A 17,743-nucleotide genomic window follows, 5' to 3' on the forward strand; every position below is an offset into this window, starting at 1 on the left:
GATCCATTAATTGAGAAGGTATTTAGAGTTCAATTATTTTTGGGTCATGGTTTTGCTTTGAAATAGGGCCCTTATAACTCCCACAGTAAACAACAGATTATTTGTATGAAATTTTGTGCTTTTACACACTCTATTTCCTGAGTAGTATGCTATAGTTTTCTTGAGTATAGATCCATTAGTTGAGAAGGTATTGAGAGTTGAAATATTTTTGGGTCATGGTTTTCCTGTGAAATGGGGCCTTTATAACTCCCACAGTAAACAACAGATTCTTCGTATGAAATTTTGTGCTCTTACACACTCTGTTTTACTGAGTAGTATGCTATAATTTTCCTGAGTACAGATCCATTAGTTGAGAAGGTATTGGGAGTTGAAATATTTTTGGGTCATGGTTTTCCTGTGAAATGGGGCCTTTATATCTCCCACAGTAAACAATAGATTTTTCGTATGAAATTTTGTGCTCTTACACACTCTGTTTTACTGAGTAGTATGCTATAATTTTATTGAGTATAGATCCATTATTTGAGAAGTTTTTGAGAGTTGAAATTTTTGTGGGTCATGGTTTTGCTGTGAAATGGGGCTCTTATAACTCCCACAGAACACAACAGATTATTCGTATGAAATTTTGTGTTCTTACATACTCTGTTTTACTGAGTAGTATGCTATAGTTTTCTTGTGTACAGATCCATTAGTTGAGATGATATTGAGAGTTGAAATATTTTTGGGTCATGGTTTTGCTGTGAAATAGGGCCCTTATAAATCCCACAGTAAACAACATATTATTCGTATGAAATTTGGTGTTCTTACACACTCTGTTTTACTTAGTAATATGCTATAATTTTCTTGAGTACAGATCGATTAGTTGAGAAGGTATTGAGAGTTGAAATTTTTTTGGGTCATGGTTTTGCTTTGAAATGGGGCCCTTATAACTCCCACAGTAAACAACAGATTATTCGTATGAAATTTTGTGATCTTACACACTCTGTTTTACTGAGTAGTATGCTATAATTTTCTTGAGTACAGATCGATTAGTTGAGAAGGTATTGAGAGTTGAAATTTTTGTGTGTCATGGTTTTGCTGTGAAATGGGGCCCTTATAACTCTCAAGGTAAACAACAGATTATTCGTATGAAATTTTGTGCTCTTACACACTCTGTTTTACTGAGTAGTATGCTATAATTTCCCTGAGTACAGATCCATTAGTTGAGAAGGTATTGGGAGTTGAAATATTTTTGGGTCATGGTTTTCCTGTGAAATGGGGCCTTTATATCTCCCACAGTAAACAACAGATTCTTCGTATGAAATTTTGTGCTCTTACACACTCTGTTTTACTGAGTAATATGCTATAGTTTTCTTGAGTACAGATCAATTAGTTGAGAAGATATTGAGAGTTCAAATATTTTTTGGTCATGGTTTTCCTGACCAAAAAGGGGCCTTTATAACTCCCACAGTAAACAGCAGATTCTTCGTATGAAATTTTTAGCTCTTACACAGTCGGTTTTACTGAGTAGTATGCTATAATTCTCTTGAGTACAGATCCATTAGTTGAGAAGATATTGAGAGTTGAAATATTTTTGGGTCATGGTTTTGCTGTGAAATGGGGCCCTTATTACTCCTACAGTAAACAACAGATTATTTGTATGAAATTTTGTGATCTTACACATTCTGTTTTACTGAGTAATATGCTATAGTTTTCTAGAGTATAGATCCATTACTTGAGAAGGTGTTGAGAGTTGAAATATTTTTGGGTCATGGTTTTCCTGTGAAATGGGGCCTTTATAACTCCCACAGTAAACAACAGATTCTTCGTATGAAATTTTGTGCTCTTACACACTCTGTTTTACTGGGTAATATGCTATAGTTTTCTTGAGTACAGATCAATTATTTGAGAAGGTATTGAGAGTTCAAATATTTTTTGGTCATGGTTTTCCTGTGACATGGGGCCTTTATAACTCCCACAGTAAACAACAGATTCTTCGTATGAAATTTTTATCTCTTACACAGTCGGTTTTACTGAGTAGTATGCTATAATTTTCATGAGAACAGATCCATTAGTTGAGAAGGTATTGAGAGTTGAAATTTTTGTGGGTCATGGTTTTGCTGTGAAATGGGGCTCTTATTACTCCCACAGAACACAACAGATTATTCGTATGAAATTTGGTGTTCTTACACATTCTGTTTTACTGAGTAATATGCTATAGTTTTCTTGAGTATAGATCCATTAGTTGAGAAGGTATTGAGAGTTGAAATATTTTTGGGTCATGGTTTTCCTGTGAAATGGGGCCTTTATAACTCCCACAGTAAACAACAGATTCTTCGTATGAAATTTTGTGCTCATACACACTCTGTTTTACTGAGTAGTATGCTATAATTTTCCTGAGTACAGATCCAATAGTTGAGAAGGTATTGGGAGTTGAAATATTTTTGGGTCATGGTTTTCCTGTGAAATGGGGCCTTTATATCTCCCACAGTAAACAACAGATTCTTCGTATGAAATTTTGTGCTCTTACACACTCTGTTTTACTGAATAATATGCTATAGTTTTCTTGAGTACAGATCAATTATTTAAGAAGGTATTGAGAGTTCAAATATTTTTTGGTCATGGTTTTCCTGTGACATGGGGCCTTTATAACTCCCACAGTAAACAACAGATTCTTCGTATGAAATTTTTAGCTCTTACACAGTCGGTTTTACTGAGTAGTATGCTATAATTTTCATGAGAACAGATCCATTAGTTGAGAAGGTATTGACAGTTGAAATTTTTGTGGGTCATGGTTTTGCTGAGAAATGGGGCTCTTATTACTCCCACAGAACACAACAGATTATTCGTATGAAATTTGGTGTTCTTACACATTCTGTTTTACTGAGTAATATTATATAGTTTTGTTGAGTACAGATCCATTAATTGAGAAGGTATTTAGAGTTCAATTATTTTTGGGTCATGGTTTTGCTTTGAAATAGGGCCCTTATAACTCCCACAGTAAACAACAGATTATTTGTATGAAATTTTGTGCTTTTACACACTCTATTTCCTGAGTAGTATGCTATAGTTTTCTTGAGTATAGATCCATTAGTTGAGAAGGTATTGAGAGTTGAAATATTTTTGGGTCATGGTTTTCCTGTGAAATGGGGCCTTTATAACTCCCACAGTAAACAACAGATTCTTCGTATGAAATTTTGTGCTCTTACACACTCTGTTTTACTGAGTAGTATGCTATAATTTTCCTGAGTACAGATCCATTAGTTGAGAAGGTATTGGGAGTTGAAATATTTTTGGGTCATGGTTTTCCTGTGAAATGGGGCCTTTATATCTCCCACAGTAAACAATAGATTTTTCGTATGAAATTTTGTGCTCTTACACACTCTGTTTTACTGAGTAGTATGCTATAATTTTATTGAGTATAGATCCATTATTTGAGAAGTTTTTGAGAGTTGAAATTTTTTTGGGTCATGGTTTTGCTGTGAAATGGGGCTCTTATAACTCCCACAGAACACAACAGATTATTCGTATGAAATTTTGTGTTCTTACATACTCTGTTTTACTGAGTAGTATGCTATAGTTTTCTTGTGTACAGATCCATTAGTTGAGATGATATTGAGAGTTGAAATATTTTTGGGTCATGGTTTTGCTGTGAAATAGGGCCCTTATAAATCCCACAGTAAACAACATATTATTCGTATGAAATTTGGTGTTCTTACACACTCTGTTTTACTTAGTAATATGCTATAATTTTCTTGAGTACAGATCGATTAGTTGAGAAGGTATTGAGAGTTGAAATTTTTTTGGGTCATGGTTTTGCTTTGAAATGGGGCCCTTATAACTCCCACAGTAAACAACAGATTATTCGTATGAAATTTTGTGATCTTACACACTCTGTTTTACTGAGTAGTATGCTATAATTTTCTTGAGTACAGATCGATTAGTTGAGAAGGTATTGAGAGTTGAAATTTTTGTGTGTCATGGTTTTGCTGTGAAATGGGGCCCTTATAACTCTCAAGGTAAACAACAGATTATTCGTATGAAATTTTGTGCTCTTACACACTCTGTTTTACTGAGTAGTATGCTATAATTTCCCTGAGTACAGATCCATTAGTTGAGAAGGTATTGGGAGTTGAAATATTTTTGGGTCATGGTTTTCCTGTGAAATGGGGCCTTTATATCTCCCACAGTAAACAACAGATTCTTCGTATGAAATTTTGTGCTCTTACACACTCTGTTTTACTGAGTAATATGCTATAGTTTTCTTGAGTACAGATCAATTAGTTGAGAAGATATTGAGAGTTCAAATATTTTTTGGTCATGGTTTTCCTGTGACATGGGGCCTTTATAACTCCCACAGTAAACAGCAGATTCTTCGTATGAAATTTTTAGCTCTTACACAGTCGGTTTTACTGAGTAGTATGCTATAATTCTCTTGAGTACAGATCCATTAGTTGAGAAGATATTGAGAGTTGAAATATTTTTGGGTCATGGTTTTGCTGTGAAATGGGGCCCTTATTACTCCTACAGTAAACAACAGATTATTTGTATGAAATTTTGTGATCTTACACATTCTGTTTTACTGAGTAATATGCTATAGTTTTCTAGAGTATAGATCCATTACTTGAGAAGGTGTTGAGAGTTGAAATATTTTTGGGTCATGGTTTTCCTGTGAAATGGGGCCTTTATAACTCCCACAGTAAACAACAGATTCTTCGTATGAAATTTTGTGCTCTTACACAATCTGTTTTACTGGGAAATATGCTATAGTTTTCTTGAGTACAGATCAATTATTTGAGAAGGTATTGAGAGTTCAAATATTTTTTGGTCATGGTTTTCCTGTGACATGGGGCCTTTATAACTCCCACAGTAAACAACAGATTCTTCGTATGAAATTTTTATCTCTTACACAGTCGGTTTTACTGAGTAGTATGCTATAATTTTCATGAGAACAGATCCATTAGTTGAGAAGGTATTGAGAGTTGAAATTTTTGTGGGTCATGGTTTTGCTGTGAAATGGGGCTCTTATTACTCCCACAGAACACAACAGATTATTCGTATGAAATTTGGTGTTCTTACACATTCTGTTTTACTGAGTAATATTCTATAGTTTTGTTGAGTACAGATCCATTAGTTGAGAAGGTATTGAGAGTTGAAATATTTTTGGGTCATGGTTTTCCTGTGAAATGGGGCCTTTATAACTCCCACAGTAAACAACAGATTCTTCGTATGAAATTTTGTGCTCATACACACTCTGTTTTACTGAGTAGTATGCTATAATTTCCCTGAGTACAGATCCATTAGTTGAGAAGGTATTGGGAGTTGAAACATTTTTGGGTCATGGTTTTCCTGTTAAATGGGGCCTTTATATCTCCCACAGTAAACAACAGATTCTTCGTATGAAATTTTGTGCTCTTACACACTCTGTTTTACTGAGTAATATGCTATAGTTTTCTTGAGTACAGATCAATTATTTGAGAAGATATTGAGAGTTCAAATATTTTTTGGTCATGGTTTTCCTATGAAATGGGGCCCTTATAACTCCCACAGTAAACAACTGATTCTTCGTATCAAATTTTGTGCTCTTACACACTCTGTTTTACTGAGTAGTATGCTATAATTTTCTTGAGTACAGATCCATTAGTTGAGAAGATATTGAGAGTTGAAATATTTTTGGGTCATGGTTTTGCTGTGAAATGGGGCCCTTATTACTCCTACAGTAAACAACAGATTATTTGTATGAAATTTTGTGATCTTACACATTCTGTTTTACTGAGTAATATGCTATAGTTTTCTAGAGTATAGATCCATTACTTGAGAAGGTATTGAGAGTTGAAATATTTTTGGGTCATGGTTTTCCTGTGAAATGGGGCCTTTATAACTCCCACAGTAAACAACAGATTCTTCGTATGAAATTTTGTGCTCATACACACTCTGTTTTACTGAGTAGTATGCTATAATTTTCCTGAGTACAGATCCATTAGTTGAGAAGGTATTGGGAGTTGAAATATTTTTGGGTCATGGTTTTCCTGTGAAATGGGGCCTTTATATCTCCCACAGTAAACAACAGATTCTTCGTATGAAATTTTGTGCTCTTACACACTCTGTTTTACTGAGTAATATGCTATAGTTTTCTTGAGTACAGATCAATTATTTGAGAAGGTATTGAGAGTTCAAATATTTTTTGGTCATGGTTTTCCTGTGACATGGGGCCTTTATAACTCCCACAGTAAACAACAGATTCTTCGTATGAAATTTTTAGCTCTTACACAGTCGGTTTTACTGAGTAGTATGCTATAATTTTCATGAGAACAGATCCATTAGTTGAGAAGGTATTGAGAGTTGAAATTTTTGTGGGTCATGGTTTTGCTGTGAAATGGGGCTCTTATAAATCCCACAGTAAACAACATATTATTCGTATGAAATTTGGTGTTCTTACACACTCTGTTTTACTTAGTAATATGCTATAATATTCTTGAGTACAGATCGATTAGTTGAGAAGGTATTGAGAGTTGAAATTTTTTTGGGTCATGGTTTTGCTGTGAAATGGGGCTCTTATTACTCCCACAGAACACAACAGATTATTCGTATGAAATTTGGTGTTCTTACACATTCTGTTTTACTGAGTAATATTCTATAGTTTTGTTGAGTACAGATCCATTAGTTGAGAAGGTATTGAGAGTTGAAATATTTTTGGGTCATGGTTTTCCTGTGAAATGGGGCCTTTATAACTCCCACAGTAAACAACAGATTCTTCGTATGAAATTTTGTGCTCATACACACTCTGTTTTACTGAGTAGTATGCTATAATTTCCCTGAGTACAGATCCATTAGTTGAGAAGGTATTGGGAGTTGAAACATTTTTGGGTCATGGTTTTCCTGTTAAATGGGGCCTTTATATCTCCCACAGTAAACAACAGATTCTTCGTATGAAATTTTGTGCTCTTACACACTCTGTTTTACTGAGTAATATGCTATAGTTTTCTTGAGTACAGATCAATTATTTGAGAAGATATTGAGAGTTCAAATATTTTTTGGTCATGGTTTTCCTGTGACATGGGGCCTTTATAACTCCCACAGTAAACAACAGATTCTTCGTATGAAATTTTTAGCTCTTACACAGTCGGTTTTACTGAGTAGTATGCTATAATTTTCATGAGAACAGATCCATTAGTTGAGAAGGTATTGAGAGTTGAAATTCTTGTGGGTCATGGTTTTGCTGTGAAATGGGGCTCTTATTACTCCCACAGAACACAACAGATTATTCGTATGAAATTTGGTGTTCTTACACATTCTGTTTTACTGAGTAATATTCTATAGTTTTGTTGAGTACAGATCCATTAGTTGAGAAGATATTGAGAGTTGAAATATTTTTGGGTCATGGTTTTGCTGTGAAATGGGGCCCTTATTATTCCCACAGTAAACAACAGATTATTCGTATGAAATTTTGTGATCTTACACATTCTGTTTTACTGAAGAATATGCTATAGGTTTCTTGAGTACAGATCCATTAGTTGAGAAGGTATTGAGAGTTGAAAAATTTTTGGGTCATGGTTTTGCTGTGAAATGGGGCCCTTATAACTCTCAAGGTAAACAACAGATTATTCGTATGAAATTTTGTGCTCTTACACACTCTGTTTTACTGAGTAATATGCTATAGTTTTCTTGAGTACAGATCCATTAGTTGAGAAGGTATTGAGAGTTGAAATATTTTTGGGTCATGGTTTTGCTGTGAAATGGGGCTCTTATAACTCCCACAGAACACAACCGATTCTTCGTATGAACTTTTGTGCTCTTACACACTCTGTTTATCTGAGTAGTATGCTATAATTTTCTTGAGTACAGATCCATTAGTTGAGAAGATATTGAGAGTTGAAATATTTTTGGGTCACGGTTTTGCTGTGAAATGGGGCTCTTATAACTCCCACAGAACACAACCGATTCTTCGTATGAACTTTTGTGCTCTTACACACTCTGTTTTACTGAGTAGTATGCTATAATTTTCCTGAGTACAGATCCAATAGTTGAGAAGGTATTGGGAGTTGAAATATTTTTGGGTCATGGTTTTCCTGTGAAATGGGGCCTTTATATCTCCCACAGTAAACAACAGATTCTTCGTATGAAATTTTGTGCTCTTACACACTCTGTTTTACTGAATAATATGCTATAGTTTTCTTGAGTACAGATCAATTATTTAAGAAGGTATTGAGAGTTCAAATATTTTTTGGTCATGGTTTTCCTGTGACATGGGGCCTTTATAACTCCCACAGTAAACAACAGATTCTTCGTATGAAATTTTTAGCTCTTACACAGTCGGTTTTACTGAGTAGTATGCTATAATTTTCATGAGAACAGATCCATTAGTTGAGAAGGTATTGACAGTTGAAATTTTTGTGGGTCATGGTTTTGCTGAGAAATGGGGCTCTTATTACTCCCACAGAACACAACAGATTATTCGTATGAAATTTGGTGTTCTTACACATTCTGTTTTACTGAGTAATATTATATAGTTTTGTTGAGTACAGATCCATTAATTGAGAAGGTATTTAGAGTTCAATTATTTTTGGGTCATGGTTTTGCTTTGAAATAGGGCCCTTATAACTCCCACAGTAAACAACAGATTATTTGTATGAAATTTTGTGCTTTTACACACTCTATTTCCTGTGTAGTATGCTATAGTTTTCTTGAGTATAGATCCATTAGTTGAGAAGGTATTGAGAGTTGAAATATTTTTGGGTCATGGTTTTCCTGTGAAATGGGGCCTTTATAACTCCCACAGTAAACAACAGATTCTTCGTATGAAATTTTGTGCTCTTACACACTCTGTTTTACTGAGTAGTATGCTATAATTTTCCTGAGTACAGATCCATTAGTTGAGAAGGTATTGGGAGTTGAAATATTTTTGGGTCATGGTTTTCCTGTGAAATGGGGCCTTTATATCTCCCACAGTAAACAATAGATTTTTCGTATGAAATTTTGTGCTCTTACACACTCTGTTTTACTGAGTAGTATGCTATAATTTTATTGAGTATAGATCCATTATTTGAGAAGTTTTTGAGAGTTGAAATTTTTGTGGGTCATGGTTTTGCTGTGAAATGGGGCTCTTATAACTCCCACAGAACACAACAGATTATTCGTATGAAATTTTGTGTTCTTACATACTCTGTTTTACTGAGTAGTATGCTATAGTTTTCTTGAGTACAGATCCATTAGTTGAGATGATATTGAGAGTTGAAATATTTTTGGGTCATGGTTTTACTGTGAAATAGGGCCCTTATAAATCCCACAGTAAACAACATATTATTCGTATGAAATTTGGTGTTCTTACACACTCTGTTTTACTTAGTAATATGCTATAATTTTCTTGAGTACAGATCGATTAGTTGAGAAGGTATTGAGAGTTGAAATTTTTTTGGGTCATGGTTTTGCTGTGAAATGGGGCTCTTATTACTCCCACAGAACACAACAGATTATTCGTATGAAATTTTGTGTTCTTACACACTCTGTTTTACTGAGTAATATGCTATAGTTTTCTTGAGTACAGATCCATTAGTTGAGAAGGTATTGAGAGTTGAAATTTTTGTGGGTCATGGTTTTGCTGTGAAATGAGGCCCTTAAAACTCTTACAGTAAACAACAGATTATTCGCATGAAATTTTGTGTTCTTACCCACTCTGTTTTACTGAGTAGTATGCTATAATATTCTTGAGTACAGATCCATTACTTGAGAAGATATTGTGAGTTGCAATTTTTTTGGGTCATGGTTTTGCTGTGAAATGGGGCCCTTATAACTCCCACAGTAAACAACAGATTATTCGTATGAAATTTTGTGATCTTACACATTCTGTTTTACTGAGTAATATGCTATAGTTTTCTTGAGTACAGATCCATTAGTTAAGAAGGTATTGAGAGTTGAAATATTTTTGGGTCATGGTTTTGCTGTGAAATGGGTCCCTTATAACTCCCACAGTAAACAACAGATTATTCGTATGAAATTTGGTGCTCTTACACACTCTGTTTTACTAAGTAATATGCTATAGTTTTCTTGAGTATAGATCCATTAGTTGAGAAGGTATTGAGAGTTGAAATATTTTTGGGTCATGGTTTTCCTGTGAAATGGGGCCTTTATAACTCCCACAGTAAACAACAGATTCTTCGTATGAAATTTTGTGCTCTTACACACTGTGTTTTACTGAGTAGTATGCTATAATTTTCTTGAGTACAGATCCATTATTTGAGAAGGTTTTGAGAGTTGAAATTTTTGTGGGTCATGGTTTTGCTGTGAAATGGGGCTCTTATAACTCCCACAGAACACAACAGATTATTCGTATGAAATTTTGTGTTCTTACATACTCTGTTTTACTGAGTAGTATGCTATAGTTTTCTTGAGTACAGATCCATTAGTTGAGAAGGTATTGGGAGTTGAAACATTTTTGGGTCATGGTTTTCCTGTTAAATGGGGCCTTTATATCTCCCACAGTAAACAACAGATTCTTCGTATGAAATTTTGTGCTCTTACACACTCTGTTTTACTGAGTAATATGCTATAGTTTTCTTGAGTACAGATCAATTATTTGAGAAGATATTGAGAGTTCAAATATTTTTTGGTCATGGTTTTCCTATGAAATGGGGCCCTTATAACTCCCACAGTAAACAACTGATTCTTCGTATCAAATTTTGTGCTCTTACACACTCTGTTTTACTGAGTAGTATGCTATAATTTTCTTGAGTACAGATCCATTAGTTGAGAAGATATTGAGAGTTGAAATATTTTTGGGTCATGGTTTTGCTGTGAAATGGGGCCCTTATTACTCCTACAGTAAACAACAGATTATTTGTATGAAATTTTGTGATCTTACACATTCTGTTTTACTGAGTAATATGCTATAGTTTTCTAGAGTATAGATCCATTACTTGAGAAGGTATTGAGAGTTGAAATATTTTTGGGTCATGGTTTTCCTGTGAAATGGGGCCTTTATAACTCCCACAGTAAACAACAGATTCTTCGTATGAAATTTTGTGCTCATACACACTCTGTTTTACTGAGTAGTATGCTATAATTTTCCTGAGTACAGATCCATTAGTTGAGAAGGTATTGGGAGTTGAAATATTTTTGGGTCATGGTTTTCCTGTGAAATGGGGCCTTTATATCTCCCACAGTAAACAACAGATTCTTCGTATGAAATTTTGTGCTCTTACACACTCTGTTTTACTGAGTAATATGCTATAGTTTTCTTGAGTACAGATCAATTATTTGAGAAGGTATTGAGAGTTCAAATATTTTTTGGTCATGGTTTTCCTGTGACATGGGGCCTTTATAACTCCCACAGTAAACAACAGATTCTTCGTATGAAATTTTTAGCTCTTACACAGTCGGTTTTACTGAGTAGTATGCTATAATTTTCATGAGAACAGATCCATTAGTTGAGAAGGTATTGAGAGTTGAAATTTTTGTGGGTCATGGTTTTGCTGTGAAATGGGGCTCTTATTACTCCCACAGAACACAACAGATTATTCGTATGAAATTTGGTGTTCTTACACATTCTGTTTTTCTGAGTAATATTCTATAGTTTTGTTGAGTACAGATCCATTAGTTGAGAAGGTATTGAGAGTTGAAATATTATTGGGTCATGGTTTTCCTGTGAAATGGGGTCTTTATAACTCCCACAGTAAACAACAGATTCTTCGTATGAAATTTTGTGCTCATACACACTCTGTTTTACTGAGTAGTATGCTATAATTTCCCTGAGTACAGATCCATTAGTTGAGAAGGTATTGGGAGTTGAAACATTTTTGGGTCATGGTTTTCCTGTTAAATGGGGCCTTTATATCTCCCACAGTAAACAACAGATTCTTCGTATGAAATTTTGTGCTCTTACACACTCTGTTTTACTGAGTAATATGCTATAGTTTTCTTGAGTACAGATCAATTATTTGAGAAGATATTGAGAGTTCAAATATTTTTTGGTCATGGTTTTCCTGTGACATGGGGCCTTTATAACTCCCACAGTAAACAACAGATTCTTCGTATGAAATTTTTAGCTCTTACACAGTCGGTTTTACTGAGTAGTATGCTATAATTTTCATGAGAACAGATCCATTAGTTGAGAAGGTATTGAGAGTTGAAATTCTTGTGGGTCATGGTTTTGCTGTGAAATGGGGCTCTTATTACTCCCACAGAACACAACAGATTATTCGTATGAAATTTGGTGTTCTTACACATTCTGTTTTACTGAGTAATATTCTATAGGTTTGTTGAGTACAGATCCATTAGTTAAGAAGATATTGAGAGTTGAAATATTTTTGGGTCATGGTTTTGCTGTGAAATGGGGCCCTTATTATTCCCACAGTAAACAACAGATTATTCGTATGAAATTTTGTGATCTTACACATTCTGTTTTACTGAAGAATATGCTATAGGTTTCTTGAGTACAGATCCATTAGTTGAGAAGGTATTGAGAGTTGAAAAATTTTTGGGTCATGGTTTTGCTGTGAAATGGGGCCCTTATAACTCTCAAGGTAAACAACAGATTATTCGTATGAAATTTTGTGCTCTTACACACTCTGTTTTACTGAGTAATATGCTATAGTTTTCTTGAGTACAGATCCATTAGTTGAGAAGGTATTGAGAGTTGAAATATTTTTGGGTCATGGTTTTGCTGTGAAATGGGGCTCTTATAACTCCCACAGAACACAACCGATTCTTCGTATGAACTTTTGTGCTCTTACACACTCTGTTTAACTGAGTAGTATGCTATAATTTTCTTGAGTACAGATCCATTAGTTGAGAAGATATTGAGAGTTGAAATATTTTTGGGTCACGGTTTTGCTGTGAAATGGGGCCCTTATTACTCCCACAGTAAACAACAGATTATTCGTATGAAATTTTGTGATCTTACACATTCTGTTTTACTGAGTAATATGCTATAGTTTTCTTGAGTATAGATCCATTAGTTGAGAAGGTATTGAGAGTTGAAATATTTTTGGGTCATGGTTTTCCTGTGAAATGGGGCCTTTATAACTCCCACAGTAAACAACAGATTCTTCGTATGAAATTTTGTGCTCATACACACTCTGTTTTACTGAGTAGTATGCTATAATTTTCCTGAGTACAGATCCAATAGTTGAGAAGGTATTGGGAGTTGAAATATTTTTGGGTCATGGTTTTCCTGTGAAATGGGGCCTTTATATCTCCCACAGTAAACAACAGATTCTTCGTATGAAATTTTGTGCTCTTACACACTCTGTTTTACTGAATAATATGCTATAGTTTTCTTGAGTACAGATCAATTATTTAAGAAGGTATTGAGAGTTCAAATATTTTTTGGTCATGGTTTTCCTGTGACATGGGGCCTTTATAACTCCCACAGTAAACAACAGATTCTTCGTATGAAATTTTTAGCTCTTACACAGTCGGTTTTACTGAGTAGTATGCTATAATTTTCATGAGAACAGATCCATTAGTTGAGAAGGTATTGACAGTTGAAATTTTTGTGGGTCATGGTTTTGCTGAGAAATGGGGCTCTTATTACTCCCACAGAACACAACAGATTATTCGTATGAAATTTGGTGTTCTTACACATTCTGTTTTACTGAGTAATATTATATAGTTTTGTTGAGTACAGATCCATTAATTGAGAAGGTATTTAGAGTTCAATTATTTTTGGGTCATGGTTTTGCTTTGAAATAGGGCCCTTATAACTCCCACAGTAAACAACAGATTATTTGTATGAAATTTTGTGCTTTTACACACTCTATTTCCTGAGTAGTATGCTATAGTTTTCTTGAGTATAGATCCATTAGTTGAGAAGGTATTGAGAGTTGAAATATTTTTGGGTCATGGTTTTCCTGTGAAATGGGGCCTTTATAACTCCCACAGTAAACAACAGATTCTTCGTATGAAATTTTGTGCTCTTACACACTCTGTTTTACTGAGTAGTATGCTATAATTTTCCTGAGTACAGATCCATTAGTTGAGAAGGTATTGGGAGTTGAAATATTTTTGGGTCATGGTTTTCCTGTGAAATGGGGCCTTTATATCTCCCACAGTAAACAATAGATTTTTCGTATGAAATTTTGTGCTCTTACACACTCTGTTTTACTGAGTAGTATGCTATAATTTTATTGAGTATAGATCCATTATTTGAGAAGTTTTTGAGAGTTGAAATTTTTGTGGGTCATGGTTTTGCTGTGAAATGGGGCTCTTATAACTCCCACAGAACACAACAGATTATTCGTATGAAATTTTGTGTTCTTACATACTCTGTTTTACTGAGTAGTATGCTATAGTTTTCTTGAGTACAGATCCATTAGTTGAGATGATATTGAGAGTTGAAATATTTTTGGGTCATGGTTTTGCTGTGAAATAGGGCCCTTATAAATCCCACAGTAAACAACATATTATTCGTATGAAATTTGGTGTTCTTACACACTCTGTTTTACTTAGTAATATGCTATAATTTTCTTGAGTACAGATCGATTAGTTGAGAAGGTATTGAGAGTTGAAATTTTTTTGGGTCATGGTTTTGCTGTGAAATGGGGCTCTTATTACTCCCACAGAACACAACAGATTATTCGTATGAAATTTTGTGTTCTTACACACTCTGTTTTACTGAGTAATATGCTATAGTTTTCTTGAGTACAGATCCATTAGTTGAGAAGGTATTGAGAGTTGAAATTTTTGTGGGTCATGGTTTTGCTGTGAAATGAGGCCCTTAAAACTCTTACAGTAAACAACAGATTATTCGCATGAAATTTTGTGTTCTTACCCACTCTGTTTTACTGAGTAGTATGCTATAATATTCTTGAGTACAGATCCATTACTTGAGAAGATATTGTGAGTTGCAATTTTTTTGGGTCATGGTTTTGCTGTGAAATGGGGCCCTTATAACTCCCACAGTAAACAACAGATTATTCGTATGAAATTTTGTGATCTTACACATTCTGTTTTACTGAGTAATATGCTATAGTTTTCTTGAGTACAGATCCATTAGTTGAGAAGGTATTGAGAGTTGAAATATTTTTGGGTCATGGTTTTGCTGTGAAATGGGTCCCTTATAACTCCCACAGTAAACAACAGATTATTCGTATGAAATTTGGTGCTCTTACACACTCTGTTTTACTAAGTAATATGCTATAGTTTTCTTGAGTATAGATCCATTAGTTGAGAAGGTATTGAGAGTTGAAATATTTTTGGGTCATGGTTTTCCTGTGAAATGGGGCCTTTATAACTCCCACAGTAAACAACAGATTCTTCGTATGAAATTTTGTGCTCTTACACACTGTGTTTTACTGAGTAGTATGCTATAATTTTCTTGAGTACAGATCCATTATTTGAGAAGGTTTTGAGAGTTGAAATTTTTGTGGGTCATGGTTTTGCTGTGAAATGGGGCTCTTATAACTCCCACAGAACACAACAGATTATTCGTATGAAATTTTGTGTTCTTACATACTCTGTTTTACTGAGTAGTATGCTATAGTTTTCTTGAGTACAGATCCATTAGTTGAGAAGATATTGAGAGTTGAAATATTTTTGGGTCATGGTTTTGCTGTGAAATAGGTCCCTTATAACTCCCACAGTAAACAACATATTATTCGTATGAAATTTTGTGTTCTTACACACTCTGTTTTACTTAGTAATATGCTATAGTTTTCTTGAGTACAGATCCATTATTTGAGAAGGTATTGAGAGTTCAAATATTTTTTGGTCATGGTTTTCCTGTGACATGGGGCCTTTATAACTCCCACAGTAAACAACAGATTCTTCGTATGAAATTTTTTGCTCTTACACAGTCTGTTTTACTGAGTAGTATGCTATAGTTTTCCTGAGTACAGATCCATTAGTTGAGAAGGTATTGAGAGTTGAAATTTTTGTGGGTCATGGTTTTGCTGTGTGAGTTATAAGGGCTCCATTTCACAGTAAGACCATGACCCGAAAAAATTTCAACTCTCAATATTCTCCACTAATGGATCTTTACCCAAGGAAACTACAGCATATAACTTATAACTCAGTAAAGTGTAGTATATAAGTGAGCAAAATTTCATGTCAATAATGTGTTGTTAACTGCGGGAGGTAATTGTATGTCAAGGAACATCAATTAGTAAAGCTGCTAAATAGCACCCAGTCGCTGGAGTTATCCTACTGTAGAAAGTGAAAGGTAATTCTACAGTCAGCAGACGAATGGAGCCCATGTACAGTACTCTCCTCTGCGAAAGAGGTTTTTTTTTATTTTAGTGGATCACGTCCGTTGCCAGAGCTGGGTTTCTCATCACTAAAAGCCTTCTACTGATGTGTGTGTGGCAACTTATTAAAAAACTGGATATACCGAACCCTTTCAATAATAACCTACCAAGTAAATCTTGGTAGAAAGCATTCCGGAACCGTCATCCTAAAATTGCAAGAAGGATAAGCGAACTGTTTCTTGAGCCAAAGTAACCAATACTAATTTGAACTTTTTGTTGTTTTGAGATCTGAGTATATCTATACCGATTTATATCTTTAAATCTTTTAAAACGATTCCTCTTTTTTTTGTGATGGTGCGGATTTCAGCCTCGTCAAATTCGATGATAGGTGGGGGTAGATCGGTGCTGATGGGTATGGCTTACAGCTTCGTTGAACACGATGATTACCCGGTCAGATTTGGAGGTGTTTGGATCTGGCACAATTTAGGTGTGCCAGAACCGCCTTTTAAATATCAAATAAGTGTGAAATTCTCCACCAAATTTGGACCATTCAACATTCGCATTCCTTTGTATTACCAAAATTAACTAAAAAACAGAATCTAATGAATAAAAAATAATAAGAACCATGAGATAAAAATCATATAATATTTCGATGATTACAGGAAACTAAAAGAAGAGGAAAAAAAAGTGAAAATGATGAAAACGGAACTTGAGCTATCAAAAGTGACTGTTGCTTCACTTTATAAAGATAAAAATTACCTTCAAAAAGAAATTGATGAAAAAAATAGTAAATATGAATCAATGGAAAAAGCATACAAGGAACAGACGTAAGTAGATGTATTTTTATTAGACAATATCCAATATTTAAACTTTGTAATAATTAGTAATTCAAAGCATTTTAAAGGGCTAACCTAAAAAAGATCACTTACCCTCTTTAAACAGAGAGTTAGGCTAAGTAAGGGAAACGTTTCGAGGCAAGATTGGTAGGTTCATAGAGATAGACCTAACATATATTTTTGACTAAGTATAAACAGACTCTATTGGACGCAAAGGTTCCTGTTGAATATAATCCAGAAAAATAAAGACTCGACTTGGTACAAACATTTAACATGTTATGTTAGATAACTCACAGAAAATTTTCAGGACTACCCCTGCGCCGTTAAGAAAAAGCTGTAGGAAAAAGCCTATCTTCGAATAAAACTTCCAAACTTGTAACTAATAGCGAACCCTCGTTTATTTTGCACACACAAAAACCTTTTTCGTTCTATCACATTTTTGTTTGCAATCTCATATTTGTAATATTAGCATTGAAAGGAAGATTAACTATTAAACTGACAAAACTGTTGTTTTTGAATGTTATTTTTAAATTCATTATACTACACTATATATTTATATATATAAACTATTTCATTGTAGTGCACAGTGACTTACTTCATCATAATCTACTTCCTACAAAGTGTGAGGAAGAAGGTTTAACCAATCATCTTTTATCTTTGCCAGTCCAGAGTTCTTGCTCCTTGGACACCTTGACACTAGCCTGCTTCTCGGTTAGCTACCGCTTCGGCATTATATTAACTGATAGCATT

At 34.4% G+C, this 17,743-nt stretch overlaps 1 protein-coding gene across 4 annotated transcripts in view; it reads left to right on the forward strand.

Annotated features, from left to right (window-relative positions):
* LOC141456897 (uncharacterized) overlaps nucleotides 1-17,743 on the forward strand; it is a 68,408-nt gene that overhangs the window by 48,165 nt on the left and 2,500 nt on the right. For all 4 annotated transcript variants that reach the window (XM_074133273.1, XM_074133275.1, XM_074133274.1 and 1 more), the window contains exon 6: nucleotides 16,820-16,984. In XM_074133273.1, the coding sequence (XP_073989374.1) occupies nucleotides 16,820-16,984 (165 nt within the window). The remainder of the gene's footprint in view (nucleotides 1-16,819; nucleotides 16,985-17,743) is intronic.

This window comes from Rhodnius prolixus, unplaced genomic scaffold (genome assembly GCF_049639745.1).
Source record: "Rhodnius prolixus isolate KJV_2025 unplaced genomic scaffold, Rpr scaffold_10, whole genome shotgun sequence".
Lineage (NCBI taxonomy): Eukaryota > Metazoa > Arthropoda > Insecta > Hemiptera > Reduviidae > Rhodnius > Rhodnius prolixus.